Source organism: Hemitrygon akajei, chromosome 23 (genome assembly GCF_048418815.1).
Source record: "Hemitrygon akajei chromosome 23, sHemAka1.3, whole genome shotgun sequence".
Classification (NCBI taxonomy): Eukaryota; Metazoa; Chordata; class Chondrichthyes; order Myliobatiformes; family Dasyatidae; genus Hemitrygon; species Hemitrygon akajei.
In genome coordinates, this window is record NC_133146.1 from 19097992 (window position 1) to 19121460 (window position 23469).

At 52.7% G+C, this 23469-nt stretch overlaps 2 protein-coding genes across 2 annotated transcripts; both read right to left on the reverse strand.

Moving 5' to 3' along the window:
* Window positions 1-202: 202 nt before the first annotated feature.
* Window positions 203-7083, reverse strand: calhm1b (calcium homeostasis modulator 1b). The gene is made up of 2 exons (XM_073027402.1): window positions 6532-7083; window positions 203-664 (listed from the first exon to the last, which is right to left on the reverse strand). Exons 1-2 carry the CDS (start codon window positions 7081-7083, stop codon window positions 203-205), a joined length of 1014 nt encoding a protein of 337 aa, XP_072883503.1.
* A 9995-nt stretch (window positions 7084-17078) lies between these two features.
* On the reverse strand, window positions 17079-21687 carry LOC140715351 (calcium homeostasis modulator protein 3-like). The gene is made up of 2 exons (XM_073027411.1): window positions 21133-21687; window positions 17079-17510 (listed from the first exon to the last, which is right to left on the reverse strand). The coding sequence occupies exons 1-2, from the start codon at window positions 21685-21687 to the stop codon at window positions 17079-17081; spliced, it is 987 nt and encodes a 328-aa protein (XP_072883512.1).
* Between the last annotated feature and the right edge of the window lie 1782 nt (window positions 21688-23469).

The window sequence follows — 23469 nt, forward strand, 5'->3', positions numbered from 1 at the left end:
CTTTGAACTTTGACCTGTGAGCGTTCCCGGTGGCTCCAGTATCCCGCCCTGGAGAACGTAACCTGAGGCTGTGCGTTGCGCCAGGTTCCAACGCTCCCCGGAGCCGAGACTGCGGCCTTCCCAGATGGGTTAATGGCCACAACAGGCACGGGGCAAGAGTGAGGTGTTTCTCTTCGCCTCACGGGGGCCACACTCAGACAGGTCACACCTTGCTATAGAAGGCCACCTTCTCCCACCGGACTTGTCCCCAGTTGTTGAGCTTGGCGTTGGTCAGTTGCTTGGGCTGGGTGGTGGCAGCGTTCACGTTCAGCGGCGGCCTGCGGTTGTGCCAATTGCTCAGCAGTCTATTCATGTTCTTGCTGTCCGTGATGCCCAAGAGTTTGGTCTCCTCCTCTTCCTCCTCCGTGCGGAGTCCCGGGGGGTGGGGAGGACCACAGCCCCTCCTCATCTCTCCTTGCATCTCCTTGAAGAACTGCTGGACGCAGACCTTGGCAAAGTTCCTCGCGTGGTCCCTGCAGGTCTCCTCAAAGAGCTTACGCTCGATGTCAATGTAATGAGACCAATACCTGCTCTTCAGGAAAACCACCTGGGTGAAGCACGGTCGCAAGGCTCGGGCCAGGAACGCCAAGAAAGTTGTCAGCAGCAGGAAGCACCAACCCAGGGCCTGGGCGAGAGGAGAGAGAGTCACAGCATCCCTGAATTACCAGTTTCCTCTACAACGTCCCTCACACAATCCCGGGGACAGACACAGAGTGAAGCTCCATCCCACACTCCCGGGAGCAAACAGAGAGTGATGCTCCATCCCACACTCCCGGGAGCAAACAGAGAGTGAAGCTCCATCCCACACTCCCGGGGACAGACACAGAGTGATGCTCCATCCCACACCCCCGGGGACAGAGAGAGAGAGTGATGCTCCATCCCACACTCCCGGGGACAGAGAGAGAGTAATGTTCCATCTCACACTCCCGGGGACAGAGAGAGAGAGAGTGATGTTCCATCCCACACTCCCGGGGACAGACACAGAGTGATGCTCCATCCCACACTCCCGGGGACAGACACAGAGTGATGCTCCATCTCACACTCCCGGGGACAGAGAGAGAGAGAGAGTGATGCTCCATCCCACACTCCCGGGGACAGACACAGAGTGATGCTCCATCCCACACTCCCGGGGACAGAGAGAGAGAGAGAGTGATGCTCCATCCCACACTCCCGGGGACAGACACAGAGTGATGCTCCATCCCACACTCCCGGGGACAGAGAGAGAGAGAGTGATGCTCCATCCCACACTCCCGGGGACAGACACAGAGTGATGCTCCATCCCACACTCCCGGGGACAGAGAGAGAGAGAGTGATGCTCCATCCCACACTCCCGGGGACAGACACAGAGTGATGCTCCATCCCACACTCCCGGGGACAGAGAGAGAGAGAGTGATGCTCCATCCCACACTCCCGGGGACAGACACAGAGTGATGTTCCATCCCACACTCCCGGGGATAGAGAGAGAGAGTGATGTTCCATCCCACACTCCCGGGGACAGACACAGAGTGATGTTCCATCCCACACTCCCGGGGACAGAGAGAGAGTGATGTTCCATCCCACACTCCCGGGGACAGAGAGAGAGAGAGTGATGCTCCATCCCACACTCCCGGGGACAGACACAGAGTGATGTTCCATCCCACACTCCCGGGGACAGAGAGAGAGTGATGTTCCATCCCACACTCCCGGGGACAGAGAGAGAGAGAGAGTGATGCTCCATCCCACACCCCCGGGAACAGACACAGAGTGAAGCTCCATCCCACACTCCCGGGGACAGAGAGAGAGAGAGTGATGCTCCATCCCACACCCCCTGGGACAGACACAGAGTGATGTTCCATCCCACACTCCCGGGAGCAAACAGAGAGTGAAGCTCCATCCCACACTCCCGGGGACAGACACAGAGTGATGTTCCATCCCACACTCCCGGGGACAGAGAGAGAGTGATGTTCCATCCCACACTCCCGGGGACAGAGAGAGAGAGAGTGATGCTCCATCCCACACCCCCGGGGACAGACAGAGAGTGAAGCTCCATCCCACACTCCCGGGGACAGAGAGAGAGTGATGTTCCATCCCACACTCCCGGGGATAGAGAGAGAGAGTGATGCTCCATCCCACACTCCCGGGGACAGACAGAGAGTGATGTTCCATCCCACACCCCCGGGGACAGACACAGAGTGATGCTCCATCCCACACTCCCGGGGACAGAGAGAGAGAGTGATGCTCCATCCCACACTCCCGGGGACAGACACAGAGTGATGCTCCATCCCACACCCCCGGGGACAGAGAGAGAGTAATGTTCCATCTCACACTCCCGGGGACAGAGAGAGAGTAATGTTCCATCTCACACTCCCGGGGACAGAGAGAGAGAGAGTGATGCTCCATCCCACACTCCCGGGGACAGACACAGAGTGATGCTCCATCCCACACTCCCGGGGACAGAGAGAGAGAGAGTGATGCTCCATCCCACACTCCCGGGGTCAGACACAGAGTGATGCTCCATCCCACACTCCCGGGGACAGAGAGAGAGAGTGATGCTCCATCCCACACTCCCGGGGACAGACACAGAGTGATGCTCCATCCCACACCCCCGGGGACAGAGAGAGAGAATGATGCTCCATTCCACACTCCCGGGGACAGAGAGAGAGTGATGTTCCATCCCACACTCCCGGGGACAGACACAGAGTGATGTTCCATCCCACACTCCCGGGGACAGAGAGAGAGTGATGTTCCATCCCACACTCCCGGGGACAGAGAGAGAGTGATGTTCCATCCCACACTCCCGGGAACAGACACAGAGTGATGCTCCATCCCACACCCCCTGGGACAGAGAGAGAGTGATGTTCCATCCCACACTCCCGGGGACAGAGAGAGAGTGATGTTCCATCCCACACTCCCGGGGACAGACACAGAGTGATGTTCCATCCCACACTCCCGGGGACAGAGAGAGAGTGATGTTCCATCCCACACTCCCGGGGACAGAGAGAGAGAGTGATGTTCCATCTCACACTCCCGGGGACAGACACAGAGTGATGTTCCATCCCACACTCCCGGGGACAGAGAGAGAGTGATGTTCCATCCCACACTCCCGGGGACAGAGAGAGAGTGATGTTCCATCCCACACTCCCGGGGACAGACACAGAGTGATGTTCCATCCCACACCCCCTGGGACAGAGAGAGAGTGATGTTCCATCCCACACTCCCGGGGACAGAGAGAGAGTGATGTTCCATCCCACACTCCCGGGGACAGACACAGAGTGATGTTCCATCCCACACTCCCGGGGACAGAGAGAGAGTGATGTTCCATCCCACACTCCCGGGGACAGAGAGAGAGAGTGATGTTCCATCTCACACTCCCGGGGACAGACACAGAGTGATGTTCCATCCCACACTCCCGGGGACAGAGAGAGAGTGATGTTCCATCCCACACTCCCGGGGACAGAGAGAGAGTGATGTTCCATCCCACACTCCCGGGGATAGAGAGAGAGAGTGATGTTCCATCCCACACTCCCGGGGACAGAGAGAGAGAGAGAGTGATGCTCCATCCCACACCCCCGGGAACAGACACAGATTGAAGCTCCATCCCACACTCCCGGGAGCAAACAGAGAGTGAAGCTCCATCCCACACTCCCGGGGACAGACACAGAGTGATGCTCCATCCCACACCCCCGGGGACAGAGAGAGAGAGTGATGCTCCATCCCACACTCCCGGGGACAGAGAGAGAGTGATGTTCCATCCCACACTCCCGGGGACAGAGAGAGAGTGAAGCTCCATCCCACACTCCCGGGGACAGAGAGAGAATGAAGCTCCATCCCACACTCCCGGGGACAGAGAGAGAGAGTGATGCTCCATCCCACACTCCCGGGGACAGAGAGAGAGTGATGCTCCATCCCACACTCCCGGGGACAGAGAGAGAGTGAAGCTCCATCCCACACTCCCGGGGACAGAGAGAGAATGAAGCTCCATCCCACACTCCCGGGGACAGAGAGAGAGAGTGAAGCTCCATCCCACACTCCCGGGGACAGACAGAGAGTGAAGCTCCATCCCACACTCCCGGGGACAGAGAGAGAGTGATGCTCCATCCCACACCCCCGGGGACAGACACAGAGTGATGCTCCATCCCACACCCCCTGGGACAGACACAGAGTGATGCTCCATCCCACACTCCCGGGGACAGAGAGAGAGTGATGCTCCATCCCACACTCCCGGGAACAGACACAGAGTGATGCTCCATCCCACACTCCCGGGAGCAAACAGAGAGTGAAGCTCCATCCCACACCCCCGGGAGCAAACAGAGAGTGAAGCTCCATCCCACACTCCCGGGAGCAAACAGAGAGTGAAGCTCCATCCCACACTCCCGGGGACAGACACAGAGTGATGCTCCATCCCACACCCCCGGGAACAGACACAGAGTGAAGCTCCATCCCACACTCCCGGGGACAGAGAGAGAGAGTGAAGCTCCATCCCACACTCCCGGGGACAGACAGAGAGTGAAGCTCCATCCCACACTCCCGGGGACAGACAGAGAGTGAAGCTCCATTCTACACTCCCGGGGACAGAGAGAGAGTGAAGCTCCATCCCACACCCCCGGGGACAGAGAGAGAGTGAAGCTCCATCCCACACTCCCGGGGACAGAGAGAGATAGTGATGCTCCATCCCACACTCCCGGGGACAGAGAGAGATAGTGATGCTCCATCCCACACTCCCGGGGACAGAGAGAGATAGTGATGCTCCATCACACACTCCCGGGGACAGAGAGAGAGTGAAGCTCCATCCCACACTCCCGGGGACAGACAGAGAGTGAAGCTCCATCCCACACTCCCGGGGACAGACAGAGAGTGAAGCTCCATTCTACACTCCCGGGGACAGAGAGAGAGTGAAGCTCCATCCCACACCCCCGGGGACAGAGAGAGAGTGAAGCTCCATCCCACACTCCCGGGGACAGAGAGAGATAGTGATGCTCCATCCCACACTCCCGGGGACAGAGAGAGATAGTGATGCTCCATCCCACACTCCCGGGGACAGAGAGAGATAGTGATGCTCCATCACACACTCCCGGGGACAGAGAGAGAGTGAAGCTCCATTCTACACTCCCGGGGACAGACAGAGAGTGATGCTCCATCCCACACTCCCGGGAGCAAACAGAGAGTGAAGCTCCATCCCACACTCCCGGGAGCAAACAGAGAGTGAAGCTCCATCCCACACTCCCGGGAGCAAACAGAGAGTGAAGCTCCATCCCACACTCCCGGGGACAGACAGAGATTGAAGCTCCATCCCACACCCCCGGGGTCAGACACAGAGTGAAGCTCCATCTCACACTCCCGAGAACAAACAGAGAGTGAAGCTCCATCCCACACTCCCGGGGAAAGAGAGAGAGAGTGATGCTCCATCCCACACTCCCGGGGACAGACACAGAGTGAAGCTCCATCCCACACTCCCGGGGAAAGAGAGAGAGAGTGATGCTCCATCCCACACTCCCGGGGACAGACACAGAGTGATGCTCCATCCCACACTCCCGGGGACAGACACAGAGTGATGCTCCATCCCACACTCCCGGGGACAGACACAGAGTGATGCTCCATCCCACACTCCCGGGGACAGAGAGAGAGAGTGATGTTCCATCCCACACTCCCGGGGACAGAGAGAGAGAGTGATGCTCCATCCCACACTCCCGGGGACAGAGAGAGTGTGATGTTCCATCCCACACCCCCGGGGACAGACACAGAGTGATGCTCCATCCCACACTCCCGGGGACAGAGAGAGAGTGAAGCTCCATCCCACACCCCCGGGGACAGACACAGAGTGAAGTTCTTTCTACGCCGTCCTATCACACACTTCTAGGCTCAGACACAGGGTGAAGCTCTTACCACACCATCCCTTCACACACTCTCGGGATCAGACACAGGGTGAAGATCCCTCTGCGCTGTCCCGGCATCAGACACAGATCGAAACGCCTTTTATATTGTCCCATCACACACTCCCGTGGTCAGCTAGAGAGTGAAGCTCCATCAACGCCATCCTCTCGTACACCTCCGGGGTCAGATACAGACTGAAACTCTCTCTACACAGTCGTTCCATCACACAATCCCGGTGTCAGGTACGGTAGAAACTCCCTTTACATCGACCATCACACACTGCTGGGGTTAGACACAGAGCAAAATTCCCTTTACGTCGAAAAGGATCTTGTGCTTTCACGGTGTATATGACGAATGAACTTTTCTCCGGCTTTCACCCGGTTACTCTTTAAATCATCCAATCACACACTCCGGGGCCAGAGACTGAGTGAAGCTCCATCTATACATTCCCGGGGTCAGACATAGAGTGAAGCTCCATCTACACTGTCCCATCACACACTCCCGGGGCGAGACACAGAGTGAGGATCCCTCAACATCGTGAACACCTCCCCTACATTGCTCCTGTTCCATCCATCTTTTCAAGACCATCCCATCTCCGTATACCCCTCGCTGTACTCCCTACCTCTGCCTCTCTTGTCTCACCTGGGACAGGCAGCAGAGGTAGCGTTGCGCAGCCTCCCGAGAAATGGCGGCGGGCTGGCTGAAGAGATCCTCGCAGGGCAGGGTGGCGAGGAGCCGGCGGAGCTCGGCCGGCGCCGGGGGCAGGGCGGAGAGGTTGGCGCCGAGCGTGCGGGGGTCCAGGCGCTCGCTGAAGGCGCAGATGAAACACTTGCCGTCCAGGAGCGTGACGCTGAGCCAGACCACGGGGGCGATGAGCGCTCTCTGCAGAGTGGAGCAGAACATGTAGCGGAGCACCGCCCCGTCTTTGGTCCGGCGCCCCTCCGGCCGCCGCCACTCCTCCACCAGAACCGACACGTTGTTGTTGAGCACGAACCCGAACAGGAGGAGCAGTAGCGGCGGCAGGGTGAAGACGACCAGCGCATAGGGCAGGTTGTAGCTGGGCAGGCATGGGCAGGTGAACTCAAAGCTGGAGTAGATCTGGGCGCTGCTCAGAGCCAGGAGCCCGCACACTCCGTTCATGAAGGACTCCTGGTTAGACTGCAGGAACTGGAACACCAGCCGGAACTTATCCATGTCCCCGCACCGATCCTCGATTCTCAATCAACTGGCACTCTCTCAGTCACATCTTCCCTCCCTACCGCCCACCGCCCTCTGCTGCCTGGCAGTCTCGTCACCGCCGCCTCCCGCCGTCCTAAACTCTGGGTCTTCCGCGCACTCCCCTCCCTCCGTGAGGTGCGCGGATGTCATTGGGTCTGGATCCTGACCAGAGTAGCCGGCCCTGATGATTGAACACCTGTGGGAGGGGCAGCACTGAGTGTACTCCGAGCTGCGGGAGGGGCAGAGCTGGGGGAAGGGAGGGGCAGGACTGAGGGAAGGGAGGGACAGCACTGAGGGTACTCCGAGCTGCGGGAGGGGCAGAGCTGGGGGAAGGGAGGGGCAGTACTGAGGGAAGGGAGGGGCAGTACTGAGGGAAGGGAGGGTCAGCACTGAGGGTACGCCGAGCTGCGAGAGGGGCAGAACTGGGGGAAGGGAGGGGCAGGACTGAGGGAAGGGAGGGACAGCACTGAGGGTACTCCGAGCTGCGGGAGGGGCAGAGCTGGGGGAAGGGAGGGGCAGTACTGAGGGAAGGGAGGGACAGCACTGAGGGTACGCCGAGCTGCGGGAGGGGCAGAGCTGGGGGAAGGGAGGGGCAGGACTGAGAGAGGGTCGCACTGTGAGAGGGATGTTACTGAGGGAGCACCTCTGTGGGAAGTACTGAGGGAGCGGCTCACTGTGGGCGTGGCAATGAGGGAGCGTTGCGTTGCAGGTGGGGCAGTACCGAGAGAACTTCGCCGTGCGGTCATTGTTCAGCTTACACTGCCGGGTTTCCGACGATGCCTTCACGTCCTCCTGGTTCCCACTGGGGAGGCGGTGAGAAAACTTCCTGCTGATCATTTGTACCATAAATCTTCCCTTTCATCCGTGGTGACGGTGAGATCACTGGCTCGCTTTCATAGAATTTCACTGAGTTTGCCAATGAGCAGATTAATCGCGATATAAACATTAATAAACATTTTCACCTCATGTCCGTGCTCTGTAACCTCACAAAAAGTGACGTGGAACTGTCAGTGTTGAAAATCGTTTACAATTCAAGTTCAAGTTCAGGTTTATTGTCATCTGACTGTACATCTAAACAACCAAACGAAACAAAGATCATCCGGACCACGGTGCACCCGCAAAACATGTGGGTGGTGTATTAGCATGGATAGAGGATTGGCTAACTAATAGAAAGCAGAGAGTTGGGATACATGAGCATTACTCAGGTTGGCAATCAGTGGTGAGTGGTGTGTCGCAGGGGTCGGTGCTGGGCCCACAACTGTTCACGATATACATTAATGATCTGGGAGAGGGGACCGAGTGCAGTGTATCTAAGTTTGCTGATGACACTAAATTGAGTGCAAAAGCAAATTATGTAGAAGATAGGGAGAGCCTGCAGAGAGATATAGATAGGTTAAGCGAGTGGGCAAGGGTCTGGCAGATGGAGTACAGTATTGGTAAATGCGAGGTCATCCACTTTGGAAGGAAAAATGGAAGATCGGATTATTACTGAAACGGTATGAGATCGCAGCTTGCTGCTGTGCAGAAGGGCATTGGGAGTGCTTGTGCATGATTCACTGAAGGCTGGTTTGCAGCTGCAGCAGGCTATCAAGACGACAAATGAAATGTTGGCCTTCATTGCTAAAGGGATTGAACTTAAGAGCAGGGAGGTAATGCTGCAACTGTACAGGGTACTGGTGAGGCCGCACCTGGAGTACTGTGTGCAGTTCTGGTCTCCATACTTGAGGAAGGATATACTGGCTTTGGAGGCGGTGCAGAGGAGGTTCACCAGGTTGATTCCGGAGATGAGGGGATTAGACTGTGAGGAAAGATTGAGTCACCTGGGACTGTACTCTCTGGAATTCAAAAGAATGAGAGGGGATATATGGAAACATATAAAATTATGAAAGGGACAGAAGATAGAGGCAGGAAAGTTGTTTCCACTAGTAGGTGAGACTAGAAATAGGGGTCACAACCTCAACCTTCGGGGAAGTAGATTTAGGACGGAGATGAGGAGGAACTGCTTTTCCCAGAGAGTGGTGAAGCTGTGGAAATCTCTGCCCAATGAAGCAGTGGAGGCTACCTCAGTAAATATTTAAAACAAGGTTGGATAGATTTTTGTATAGTAGGGGAATTAAAGGTTATGGGGAAAAGGCAGGTAGGTGGAGATGAGTCCATGGCCAGATCAGCCATGATCTTATTGAATGGCGGAGCAGGCTCGACGGGCCGGATGGCCGACTGCTGCTCCTATTTCTTATGTTCTGATGTAACACGCACAGCACATAAACCAAAATGTTACCATAAACGAGTCAGTAAAATATAATTCAAAACACATGTATTGCTCAGCACAGGTGGGTTGTCCTAGTGAAGAAACCTTGATGGTGGCAGGGTATTCATTGGTCTCACAGCCCGAGGGAAGAAGCTGTTACCCAGTCTGGCCGTCCGAGTCCTGATGCTCCTGTACCACCTTCCTGGCATGAGATTGTGGGATGGGTGGTCGGGATCCTTCGCGGTCCTTCGTCTGCAACGTTACCCGTAAATGTCATAAATGGGGATGGGGAGGTGGGAGACCCCGGTGATCCCCCCGGCGGCGTCTACTTTCCTCCGTAGGGTCTCGCAGCTTCCGCACCGCACAATGATGCAACCAGACGGGACACTCCCGGCGGTGTTCCTGTAGAGTGATGTTAGAATGGGGGGGGAGGGGGGGTGTGAGCCTTGCACGTTTCAGTCTCTTCAGAAAGTGTAAACGATGCTGTGCCTTATCGACTGGTACGGATGTTCTGGGTCCGGGAGAGATTGTCCGTTATGTGCTCTTCACGGTCGAGCCATTGGTGTGCAACGGCGGGCAGTCGTGCACTTCCTGACATCACAATCACCTCTTTTGTCTTGTCCACGTTGACTCGGGTTTCTGTACCCCCGCCATTTGACAAGCGTCGCTTAGGAGGCTCCTAATTCGCCCCACCACTTCAGAACACCTCCTCCCCATTCCTGGGGTACCTGCGGACCTTTGTAACTGCCTGTAGTTCTGATAAAATGTCAATGACCTGAACATTAGCCCTGCCTCTCTCTCCACAGATGCTGCCCGATATAATGATTTCTATAATTTCCGTTTCTCTTTCCGGTTTCCATCGGAATCACCGATGTAAACATGACCGTATCCCCGCTGGCTCTCTAATATTTTTTTGTAGGACTCCACGTTGGGTAATAAGCCGGATTCTGATTCTGCGAAAATCCGTCCCACAGACATGAGTTCCTCCGCTGTCCTTACACTATAATGCTGGTAAAGTTATTGTTAAATCCGAACACTGCGGGGAGATTAACCGAGGGAGCTCCTTCACGCCGCCCCTCAGTAACCCTCCTCTCCCAGCACCATGTGTCACTGAATCCATCCGCACTGACGTTTATCCAACTTCCTCACCGTCCTTCACTAACCCCTCTCCCCCAGTGCGTTGTATCGCCACTGACGTTAATCGATCTTCCTCACCGCCCCTCAGTGACCCCTCTCCCCCACCACTATGTGTTACTGATTGTATCCCCACTGAGGTTAATCCTGCTCACTGTAGCTGTGAAACAGCGTCTCTACCAGATATCCCACGGCTCCAAACCTAACCATTATAACTAGGGTAAGAGGAGCCATTTTGAGAACTGGGTTTCTGGGTTGGGGCACGCAGAGACAGGAAGGGTTCGGGAGGGAGGTGTATGGAGCACGACGCCTGGCTGAGTGAAGGGATTGATGGTGGGCGGAGAGGAACATCAGAACGCCCCTTTGTCCTGAATCAATTTCCAGGATCAAACCTGGTGAAGAGAGATTTTGACACATTAACCTTCATAAATCAGAGTATATTGAAGTTGTATAAGACCTTGCTGAGGCTTAGTTTGGAGTTCTGTGTGCGGTTCTGGTCACCCTACCCGCAGGAAAGATGTCAATAAGACTGCAAGATGACGGAGAAAATTCACTGGAGCGTAGGAGAATGAGGGGAGGTAGATATGAGGGGTATAGATAGGGTAAGTACAAGCAGGCTTTTTCCAGTGAGGTTGGATGAGGCTAGGGCTAGAGGTCATACACTTGGAGTGAAGGGTGAGATATGTAAGGCTAATCTGAGGGAGAACTTCTTCAGTCAGAGGGACTGCGAGTGTTGAACGAGTTGCCGGGAGAAGCGGTGGATGTGCTGCAACATTTTGAGGGAAGATTGGAGAGGTAGATGGATGGGAGGGGCATGAAGGGCTGTGGGTCAGGTGCAAGTCGATGGGACTAGGCAGAATAACAGTTAGGCACAGACTAGATGGGCCGAAGGGCCGATTGCAGTGCTGTAATGCTCTGTCACTTTTTGACCACTGCTGGCTACTAGGAGGGGCAGGAAGAGGGTCTGAAGTCTGCACGTACCGAAACTCGCAAAAAGTCCATCCTGGTTCTCCCGGGTTTTATTCTCAACCCCCTCCCCCGATGGCTTGAGGGAGGAGAGGGTTTGGGTTGACGTCACACCGGGGCCGAGTGTGAGGTGTTGTTTCATTGTTGGCTAAATGCTGATGTAATTTGTATTTATTTAAATCTGCTTTGTGAAGTCAGTGTCAAACCGCGAGGTAACATTTCCATTCAATTTAAATTCCCTTTCAAGGACGCCGTGGATTCTCCAAAGAATTCTCAACAAGGTCACTAAGGGAGATGTAAGAAACTGCGGATGCTGAATTCTGGGGTTAAAAAGTGAGCAACTTCAGGACAGTTCAGCAACATTCTGACCACTTCGATTCCAGGTCAGAAGCCAGGAGTCCTGCAACATGTTTTACGGGGATAGGCTGAACGAGCTAGGAGTGAAGGGGGGTGAGACTTGACTTAATAAAAGTGAACAGAATGATAAGAGGCATAGATAGAATAGACAGATTCACCCCTTCCCCACCACCGCCAGGACGGAAATAGTTAATACAAGGGGGAATAATTTTAAGCTGTTCTGAGGAAAGCATGGTGGGGGGGGGGTGGATTCTGAGGCAGGTTGAACGTACTGCCAGGGGTGGTGGTTGAGGCAAATACATTAGGAGATGTTACAGACTCTGAGGTAGGCATATGGATGATAAAAAAAAGGAGGGCTTAAGAAGGAGGAAAGGGTTAGATTGATCTTGGAATAGGCTAAAAGTTCAGCACAACATTCTGGGCTGAATGGCCTGCACTGTGCTGTAACGTTCTACATTCTATTTAAATGACTCACCTCCTAACTCCTCAGCTCATTGACACCATCTGTGCTGTCCAAGAACTAACTCACCTTGGTCCATTCACCCTGTCCCCTGCTCAGAGGCCCACAGTGACTCCTGCTAACCTGGCCTCAACTTTACATTGTAATCCTCGTTTCCAAATCCCAGTGTGACCTCACGCCTTCCTATCACTGTAATTCACAGACAAACTATCCCACGACCCCTTGCCCTCCTGTGCTGGGGCTACTTCTTAAACCTACTCCATCTCCACTTTAAGCCGATCCTTCAAACCTACTTCCTTGACCAAGCTTTCAATTATCTGCCCGACGTCTATAGATGGTGCTAACTGGTTGCATCACAATCTGTATGGAAACACTAATGCCCATGGAAGGAAAAGTCTTGAGAATGGTGGATACAGCCCAGTCAATTACAGTCAAAGTCCTCTACATTATTGATCACACCTACAAGGACCTCTGCCACAAGAAAACAGCATCAATCATCAAGGACCTCACCGTCCAGGCCACGCTCTCTTGTGGTTGAAGGGCAATAACTGTTCCCAAACCTGGCAATGCAGGACAGCCTCCTGTAGCAGAGGGGACAACTTCACTCACATCAACACTGAACCTACAGACTCACTTTCGAGAAGTCTACAATTCATACTCTCAGTATTATACGTGTACACTATTTGCACAATTTGTCTTATTTTCACATTGGTTGACATATCTTTGTTATATACTCACCAATTGTATTATATTTCTTTATTTTCCTGGAAGACGATGTATCTCAAGGTACTACATGGTAACATATAGATACCTTGATAATAAGTTTACTTTGTCTTTGACTTTCAAGTATCTCCAGATGTGGCTCAGCATTGTTCCCTTGCCACTACAGTTTACTGTGTTAACGTTGTTGCTGTTAATACTCAATGTCCGGTTTTAAAGGGCGACAGGAATGGAAAGACAGATCTTTGAAGGGGACAGAATGAGATGTGAAGGGGGGATTAAGAAAGCTGTATGGTAGTCTAAACAGCCCCTCGCTCCACCTGTAGCATACAGTGGCTACAGTGCGTACCGTCTGCAAAATGCACTGCATTTACTGACTGAGGGTATGCCAACATCCCCACCCCTCCAAGCCCACCACCTCTCCCAACAAGAAGGATAAATGCAGTGGATGCAGGGAAACACCAACTGCAAGGTCTCCTTCAAGTCACACTGCATCCTGACTTGGAAATATTCAGCAGTCATCTACCGTCACTGGGCCTAGACCCTGGAACTCCCGTCCCAACAGCACTGTGCAATGGTGGAAGCACCTTTCCCAGTCAGCTCAAGAAGACAGCACACTCCCCACCCCACCTGCCCACAACCTGAAGAACAATTGGGGTGGACAATAAATACTGGCCCTGCAGGTGGTGACTGCATCATTTGAATAAATGAAAAATAAACCTAAAGTTAGGATTTGTGTGGGTATTTCTCTGAGGCAAATTAATAGCTGTGACCCAGGGACTGTGGCCGTCACTGGTTGTATTTTTCTGGTTTAAATAGAGTCTTTATTGATTGAATGCAAATTTGCAAATACTAGGCAAATTAATCTGGTCCACCTGCAGAGGATGGTGCTTCAGAGCCCTGCCTACAATCAAGCTAAGTGAACATTCAGAACCACATTCATGTTCCATGTACCAGTAACTCCCCAGCAATGGACCTTGTACAAGTGGCATATTGTTATCCCGTCGGGGTGCTGATTTCAGGGAGACGACGGCTCCTAGCGACGAGCATCAACCATGCTGTACTGTGGGAAATGTCTGTATTTTATCAGGATCTTCTCAGACCTTCACGCACACCAGCAGAATTAGGCCACTCAGCCCATCGAGTCTGCTCTGCTATTCCATCATGGCTGATTGTTTACCCTTCTCAACCCCATTCTCCCGCCTCCTCCCAATGACCATAGATGCCCTTACTAACATCAATCTTCGCTTTAAATACACCCTATGACTTGGCCCCCCTAAACGTGAATGGCAACGTATTGAACAGATTCACCACCCTCTAGCTAAAAAATTCCTAATTGCTAAAAATATGAGACAGCATTGCAGCGGTGGGAGCTTTCTGTGTGTTATCACTCGATTTATAACCCCAGGCCAAAACACACTTTTCAAAACCAAACATAGCACGGAATAAAGCATTCTACTTCAAACTGATGGTTCTCTCTTATTATTGATGCTTTGTCTTTGAAAATTGGGAGGAATATAGCTCAGACTATATGTTTTTCAGCAAAGTTGTTAAAATCAGCATCTCTACAAATATCATCTATTACTGACGGTGATGTACTGAATAAGGAAGCTGAACAGTTGATGGTGCGCTGGATGGAAGGCCAGCCAGCACCCGGTGCCGTCCTGGATCTACAGGCCTGTAACTGTCCAGAAAGATGTTCACTCCCAAGATGTTTGTGTGTTGCAACTGGCCTCAGGTGTACCGACATGTGTAGACTGGCAGACTGTGAGAACCAGGCACCCACCTCAGAGAGTGTGGGAAGTTCAGATGAAGATGTGGAAGACTTGGAACATTATTGATTATTAATAGGTTATGAAAGTATGGAAAGCAGTCTTTGATTAAATATATTCATTTTGCAGCCAAGTGGGGCCTGGGTTATGGCCGTGTGGAACCCCACACTTGAATTATTGTACTGTAATTCTATAGGCTATGACAAAAGCTTAAGATTGTTTTGATTTGATACAACAATATGGAAAATATGACATTGATAAAACTCCAGAAATCTCTCCAAATGAGCTGTTTTTTTAAACTTTTTGGTGGGGGGGTAACATTTTCTGCTGTACTGATGTTAATATGGAAAGTGACACTTATTTGAATTCCTGAATAAACTCTCTACAAATCCATGTGATTATAATTGTCCTAGGGTTTTATTGACTTTTCCAAAATAAACAACAGACAAATATTTTTCTAAAAATGAAATGATTCACTCTACTGAAATTGGGAACCGTACTGCGAGTGCCAGTAATTACATAGTTTACGATGTAGAATTTTATAACATTTGATGAAAAGTGCTTGAACTCAGCTATCATTGTGACAAATTTCAATGCTGAGGGATCACTGATGACAAAATACCACTAGGTTGAATATATATGTTGTACTTTATATTGGTCACTTTTCAGAAATGCTTGTCTTAGGCTAGTATTATAAAATGCATACATAAAGCTACCACTGGTGCAATGCTATTGCATATTTTCTAACTTCAGGGATGTATACCTTGCTAAAAATCACTAGGAGCATTATTCCCCTCAGATGGAACCGAGCAACCCTACTGGCTCACGGACTAATACCGTCCTAATACTCACCCCGGGATCAGACAAAGAGCAAAGCTCCCTCCACACTGTCCCATCACTCACCCCGGGGTCAGACACAGAGCAAAGCTCCCTCCATTCCGTCCCATCACTCACCCCGGGGTCAGATACCGAGTGAAGCTCCCTCCACTCCGTCCCATCACACACTCTTGGGGTCCGACCCACATGAACCTGTTTCTGAAAACTAACACTCACATTCTCCCAAAAACTAACACTGGGTACCATGCCATGCTCTGAGAAATTTTTATTTTAAGTTACTGTTAATTGCTTTATTTTGAGCAGCTAGCAGTCGTCAGGACTTGTTATTTTGCCGCTGGACGGCGATGCGGTGATAATTTCTTAGATTGGAACACTGAGGAGTACATCAAAGGAAGAGGCCCCGCAGTCTGCAGTTTTAGACCATAAAGATATAGGAGCAGAATTAGGCCATCGGCCCTTCGAGTCTGCAGACGTGGCCCCCTCATTTAGGGAGAGATATTCTCTGGTGGTCTCATGGGGTCCCCGCTCCGATGTGACTAGGGAGGTCAGGCGGGCAGGTGGTGTCGAGGTGCGGTGGGTTGGGTTTATTCCGAGGTTTCGCCCTCCCTCGGCGCTTCATGCGCGGTCTCTGGCTTGTCCGTGCCACAGTGATCTGAGGAGGTCCGAGCCTTCTGGGCGACACTGAGACAGAAATCTTCCGGAACTGGTGAGGAGGGGATAGTTTTCAGGGAGGATACTCTGCAGTGCCCCTGTGGGGGGGGGGGGTGACCTATTTCGGAATTGGTGGTCCCTCTGGAGTGCCTGAGGCACATCTGAGAGCGGTCGGTCCCGTTGGTGGGTATGAGGATCTTGTGCAGTTACCTCTGAGGCGGGGAGCGGGTTGATAATAGTTCCGGTGAGCAGAGAGAAGAGGGTGGTGGGGGGGGGGGGGGGGGCAGTGGTTGTTTTCATTGTGGGGGCGGGGTCACTGGGCCGGATGGATCGTTGTGGACTGGAAATCTCGATGGGGGCTGGGGCACGACAAACAAATTCAAGACTGGAACAGACGGCTTCAGCCCGTAGGGGAACGGGCAGGACATTGGCGCTGATCGGCCTTGGGTGCAGAATCGAGAGGCTGAATGACCTGTCCCTGTTCCAATTTTTCTAATCCCAGCACTTGACTACCACAATGATGCGCCTGAACGGTACAGCGGCTGGTGGCGCAGGCCTCTCAGCTCCAGAGACGCGAGTTCGATCCCGGCCCCGGGCGCTGTCTGTGTGGATTTTGTACGTTTTGCTTGCGAATTAAGCCAAAGGGAGCTACCCCTCGCCCTCTTCCCCTTTCTCCCTTTAGTTCTCCTTTCGCCCCTCGCTCCCGCTCCCTCTCGGTACTCGAGAAGGAGTTGCACCTCGTCCCGGAAAAGGAGAGGGTCAGACCTGACCCGAGGAATCCCACTAGGTCTTGGGGCGAAGGTAGTGGAGGGGCGGAATGGCTTTTTTAAACCCGGGTGTGCCTTGCACCGTTTTCCGACGGGCCGTGAGAGAGCCCCGGGTGTCCAGGGGTCTGCCGGTCATCGTCCTCGATAGCCAATGGAGGCTTGGCGTTGTCCCAGCGCTGAAGGAGCTGGTTCAGCTGCTCTTTGTTGGTGATGCCGTGTAGAGGGCAGTCCGCCTCCCCCTCCGCCCCCTTCGGGCTCGCCTGGCCTTCCGCTCCCTCCTCTCCCGGTCCGACGAAGAACTCGCGGACGCAGCGCCGAGCGAACGAGTGCGCATGCTCGCAGCACATCTCCTCGAAAATCTTTTCCTCCAGGTCGAGGTAGTTGCCCCAGTACCAGTTCCGCAGGGGGTTGACTTGTCGAGAGCATGGCTTCAGGGAGCGAGCGAGGAACGCGGCGAGGATCAGCAGGAAGAGGGTGGTCCATCCCACCGCCTGAGAACACAGAGGACACAAACACAGTGGCGGAGGAGCAGAGCAGACCCATTGTAACCCGATCCCGCGCTCACCCAGTCACCCTCCCGAACCCAATCCCACAGCGGCTGGTCCCTGGACCACCAACCTCGCTATCAGGCACCAGCTGGAGGGACAGAATGGCCGGCCCGCCCCGAGCTTTCCTGTGAACCGGAAGCAGGAGGGCAGGGTTGGTACTGTACAGGAAACTCCCCGCCCCGCCGGAGTTCCATGCACACTTTCCACCTTGTGGTATCAGGCAGCGGGCCCGAGACCACAGGGAATATGAGGAGGTCCTGAAGAGAGAATACAGGGATGTAGGTAGAAAGCGCCAGTGAGGGTAAGAATAGGATGATTTGGAAGATGGCTGAGGAATTGGTGCAGGGGACAGGAGTTCAAATCTCTGGATGATTGGAATCCCTTCTGGGGGATGTATAAAAAGGACGGGTTATAACGGAAAATGAGAGAGACCAATATCCTTACGGGCAGGTTTGCCAGAGAGTTGCAGAAGGTTTAAACCAATTTGGCGGGGGGATAGAAACCAGAATGATAAGTGTAACACGGGAGCAAAATTGTTAAGGGTGGTGAATACAGGACAGACGTTGTTAAAATTTAAAGTATGCAGTATACGTATATGTAGATGACCCTGTAGCGCAATTAGAGATTGGCAGATACGATGATGTGGGCATCACTGAGTCATGGCTGAAAGAAGATCATTATTTGGGAGCTTAGCATCTAAGATACACATTGTATCGAAAAGACAATCGGGTAGATAGAGGGGTGGGGTGGCTCTGTTGGTAAGGAAAAGTGAAAACAAATCCTTCAGAAGAGTTTACATAGGATCGGAAGATGTAGAATCCTTGTGGGTAGAAACTCCAAGGGTAAAATACACTGTTGGGCGTTAAATACAGACCTCCAAATAGTAGCCAAGATGTGGGATACAAATTTCAACGGGAGATAGAAATCTTAGGATAGTAATGGGGGATGCCAGTAGATTGGGGAAATCAGGCTATCAAGAGAGGGAATTTGTAGAATGCCCGCGAGATTGCTGTTTAGAGCAGCTTGCGAGTGGTTGAGGCCATTAGGGGATAAACAATTTTGGATTGGGTTTTGGGTAATGAACCAGATTTGATGAGGGAGCTTAAGGTAAAGGAACCCTTAAGTAACAGTAATCATAATACGATAGAATTCGCCCTGAGGTTTGAGAGGAAGAAGATATATCGATATTAGCGTGTAGTAAAGGGAATTACAGCGGCATGAGAGAGGAGCTGGCCAAAGTTCATTGGAGAGGAGCACTAGCAGAAATGACAACAGAAAAACAATCACTGGAGTTTCTGGGGGTGGGGGAGTAGGAAGGCACAGGATAGATACATCTCTTAGATTAAGAAATATTCTAAACGGAGTATGAGGCCACCGTGCCTGACAAGGGTAGTCAAAGACGGCATAAAAGCCAAAGAGAGGGCGTGTAATATTGCAAAAAAATAGTGGTAAGTTAGATAATTGAGAAGTTTTTGAAAACTAACTATAAGGAGAGAAAATATGAAATATGAAGAATGTTAGCCGATAATATAAAAGAGGATACGAAACGTTTCTTTCAAATATTTAAGAGTAATAAGAGAGGAGATCTTGGATATTGAACCACTGGAAAATGATGATAGAGAGTCAGCAATGGGAGACAACAAAATAAGTATTTTGTGTCAGTCTTCACCTTGAAAGACATTAGCAGTACGCCGGAAGCTCGACAGCATCACGGGGCAGAAGTGAGTGTTGCTGCTCTTACTAAGGAGAAGATGCCTGAGAAGCTGAAAATACTTCTCAACATTAGATTCTGGAATCGTTCGGAAGGACTGGAAAATTGGAAATGTCGTTTCCACTCTTTAATAAGGGAGGGAGCCAGAAGGAAGGAAATTTTCGGGCGTTTAGCCTAACTTCAGTGGTTGGGAAGATGGGGGAATCCATTATTAAGGATGAGGTTTTCAGATACTCGGAGGCACGTGATAAAATGGGTCAAGGTCGGCTTGGTTTCTTCATGGGGAGATGTTGCCCGACAGATCTGTTGGAATTCTTTGAGGAAATAACAGGTAGGATAGACAAAGGGGAGTCAGTGGATGTTGTTTACTTGGATTTTCAGAAGGATGTTGACAAGGTGTCGCACATGAGGCTGCTTAACAAGATAAAAGACCATCGTATTACAGGAAAGGTACTAGCGTGGAGAGAAGATAAGCTGACTGGCAGGAGGGAAGTAGTGGGAATAAAGGGGGGCCTTGTCTGGTTGGTTGCCGGTGACTAATGGTGTTCCGCAGGAGTCGGTTTTGGGACCACTTCTGTTCACGTTAGATGTGAAAGATTTGGAGTAGGCGATTGATAGTCTTGTGTGTAAGTTTGCGGGTGGTGTGAAGATGGGAGGAGTGGCAAGTAGTGTTGGGGAAGCAGGGAATGTGCAGAGGGACAGATTGGGAGAATAGGCAAAGAAGTGGCAGATTGAGTAAAATGTACGGGAGTGTACCGTCATGCACTTTTGTAGAAGGCATAGGGGTGCAGGTAATTATCTAAACGGAGAAAATTCCAAAGTCAGAGCTGCGAAGCGACCCGACAATCGTCGTGCAGGATTCCCTAAAGGTTAACTTGCACCTTTAGGGTGAGTCCGCGGTAAGGAAAGCCCCATCTGTCCAATGCTTTAGAGTCGCTTCACGGAAACAAGCCCTTCGGCCCGACTCATTCATGCCGACCAGGTTCTCTAGCTGAGCCAGTCTCATTTCCCCACTTTCGACCGATATCACTCAAACATTCCGTAACCACAAACTTTTCCAAGTCCCTTTTATATGTCGTTAACGCACCTTCCTTAACCATTTCACCCGGCAGCTTACGTATGAAACTCTTGCCGCTTTAAAGCGTTTCACCTTAAAACTACACCCTCCAGTTTCAGACTAAGGCAGAAGGTGAAATATTTAAGGGGAACCTGGGGGCGGGGATCTTCGTCATCAGAGGGTGGTGCGAGCGTGGGACGAGCTTCCAGCCGAAGCGGTGGATGCAGGTGCGATTTCATCATTTAAGGGAAGTTTGGTTAAAGTCATGGATTGGAGGGCAAGTGCAGGCTACTGGGCACAATCGTCCTAGATGGGCCGAAGACCCTGTCCCCTGTGAAGTATTGTTCTGTGACTTCTCTGCTCCGGGAAAGAAAGGCTGTGACTACCCACCCATCTCTGCCCTTTGCGATTTAATAAACTTCTCTGTTGTCACCCACAGTCGTTTTTGCTCCGGGGGGTGGGATGGGGGGGGGGGGGAGCAGTCCCAGCTTGTCCAGTCGTCCAGTCTCTTCTCCATTCCCCACAACACCACAACTGCTGCGTTCTCAGCAACCTTCTCTCTAGCCCTCGGAGCCCCCCTAATCTAACGCTCCGATCGCGTAGACTCTGGTCTCCGCACCCCTGGCCATCGCCAGACGGCGGAGAAATAGAATGGCCGAGAAGCCAGCTGGACCCCAGTGGGCAGAAGTGCCGTTTTTCAAGAGAGTCCCGCACTCCCACACCCCCCCCCCCCACCCTCACCCCCACCTCCGCCCTGCCGCGGCCGGAGCGGTAGGATGGGAGGCGGCTGGCTATACCTGGGAGACGGTGCGCAGGTACCGGTAGGCTGCCTTCCTGGAGAAGGGCGGGTACCCGGGCAGTGGCCCGGAGGCGAGGTCCTTACAGGGAAGCCGGGCCAGGGCGGCGCGCAGCTCGGCCTCAGTGTAGCCGCTAACATTGGCGAAGCGGCCGGGCTCCAGACTGGTAGCGAGGGCGCAGGCGAGGCACTTGCCATCGAGTAGTGCCACGATAAGCCAGGCGGCGGGAGGCAGCGCGGCGCTCCGCACCACTCCGAGCAGCAGCGACAGCAAGGCACTGATGTCCCGGGGTCGGCCGCCTTCCGGCCTCCGCCACTCCCGCAGCAGCAGAAGCCAGCGCCGGTTCACCATGAGGCCGCAGATGAAGAGGGCGATGCAAGGTAGGAGGAGCACCGCCGCCGCGTACGCAGTGTTGTAGCCGGGTAGACACGGGCAGCTAAAGTGGAAGGCACCGTATAGCCGGACGCTGGCCAGCGCCAAAATCCCACAGATGCCGTTCGTGACCGACTCCGAGTTAGACTGGAGGCTGCGGAGGGCGCCGGTAAGGCGATCCATGGCTCCCGCGCTGCAGCCGGCAACCCCGAGGCAGTGCCCTCCCGCTCCGGGCTGCTGGTCTCACGCAGCATTCGACGTCACTGAGCAGGTGAGGAGCGGGCAGGTGTGAAAGGGAAGGTGAGGAGCGGGCAGGTGAGCTGGTCAAAGACTCCAACCAAACAACCTCAGACTTGCGCTCTTCCCGCCCCTCCCATTGGGCACAAGACACAGAAGCCTGGAAGCATGTATCACCGGGCTCGAGAGCAACTTATACCTCGCTGGTATAGGACTATTGAAAGATAGAATGGACACTCACTTTATAATCCACCTGGTCATGGTCTTTACACTTTATTGGCCACCTGCACTGCACTTTCTTTATAACTGTAACACTTTATTCTGCCACAAAACAGGAGAAAATCTGCAGATGCTGGAAATCCAAGCAACGCACTCGAAAAATGCTGGAGGAACTCAGCAGGCCGGGCGGCATCTATAGAAAAGAGAAACAGTCGACGTTTCGGCCCGAAACCCTTCAGCTTAGACGCTGCCTGGCCTGCTGAGTTCCTCCAGCATTTTGTGTGTGTCACTTTATTCTGCATTGTCATTGTTTTACCCCGTACCACCTCGATGTACCGGTGCGATTAATCGATTGGTATGGTTGGCATTCAAGGCAAAGATTTTCACCGTACCTGGGTACGTGATAATAATAAACCAAATGGCAATTTTTCACCAGTGCTGAACTCTGTGCCGAGGGGTCTTGGGGTCTCTTGCTCCATGGAAGTGGCTACACAGGTTGATACAGTGGCAAAGAAGGCAAATGGCACGCTTGTGTTAAGCCACTGCGTTCAAAGGGCAGGAGGCTATGTTGCAGCTTTATAAAGCTGGGGTCACATCTGGGGCGGGGGGGGGGGGTATTGCACACAGTTCTGGTCGCAACACTCTATGAAGGATGTCGAGGCTTAGTCGGCTGTGCAGAAGAGGTTTACCAGGATGTTGCTGTTTGGATTAGAGGGTATGTGCTTTCATGAGAGGTTGGGCAAACGGGTTGTTTTCCCTGGAGCGGTGGAGTATGTGGAGAGACCTGGTAGAGGTTTATGGAGAAATACAGGCCCTTCAGCCCATCTAAACCTGACCGAAACCATTTAAACTGCCCACTCCCAACGACCTGCACCGGGGCCTTAGCCCTCCATACCAGCCGTGTACCTATCCGAACTTCTCTTACACATTAACATCGAGCTTGCATGCACAGTTTGTGGTGGCAGCTCGTTCTACACTCTCACGCTCCCCTGACTGAAGCAGTTTCCCCTCCTTAAACTTCCCACCGTTCACCCTTAAGCCATGACCTCTGGCGACAGTCAACCTTTGGTAAGATGATGAGGGGCAGAGATAGAGTACACAACCAGTGTCTTTGCCCCAGGGATAAAATGCCTAATATCAGAGCAATTTAAGGTGGGGGGGGGGATTCAAAGGAGATGTGCAAGGCAGGTTCTTTACACAGAGTGGTGGATGCCGGGAGTGCTCGACCTGGGGTGGTCGTGCAAGCAGACACAATAGAGTCATTTAAGAGGCACGTGAATGTGGACATTGTCAACGTCCATTGAGTGACTGGACGTTAGTTTAAGCATTTTATTGAAATAGGTCGTTCAGTAGCGATATGCCTGTGAGGCAGTACTGCTGACTGGTACAGTCCAGACTGCCAGACACACGCCGAGGGACGCGCTGAACCTCAGTGCAGCCGCCGCGAAGACTGTGTGCGGAAGGTCCGCAGTATGAGCGCTTTCTGCCGCGACCCACTGAAGGAATAGG

Excerpts from the sequence above, each read along its gene's own strand:
- calhm1b (XM_073027402.1), bottom strand. The coding sequence starts at position 7,083 with ATGGATAAGTTCCGGCTGGTGTTCCAGTTCCTGCAGTCTAACCAGGAG. Across the intron at positions 665-6,531 it reads ACCTCTGCTGCCTGTCCCAG|GCCCTGGGTTGGTGCTTCCT; the intron begins GTGAGACAAGAG and ends CCTCTCGCCCAG.
- LOC140715351 (XM_073027411.1), bottom strand. The coding sequence starts at position 21,687 with ATGGATCGCCTTACCGGCGCCCTCCGCAGCCTCCAGTCTAACTCGGAG. Across the intron at positions 17,511-21,132 it reads ACCTGCGCACCGTCTCCCAG|GCGGTGGGATGGACCACCCT; the intron begins GTATAGCCAGCC and ends CTGTGTTCTCAG.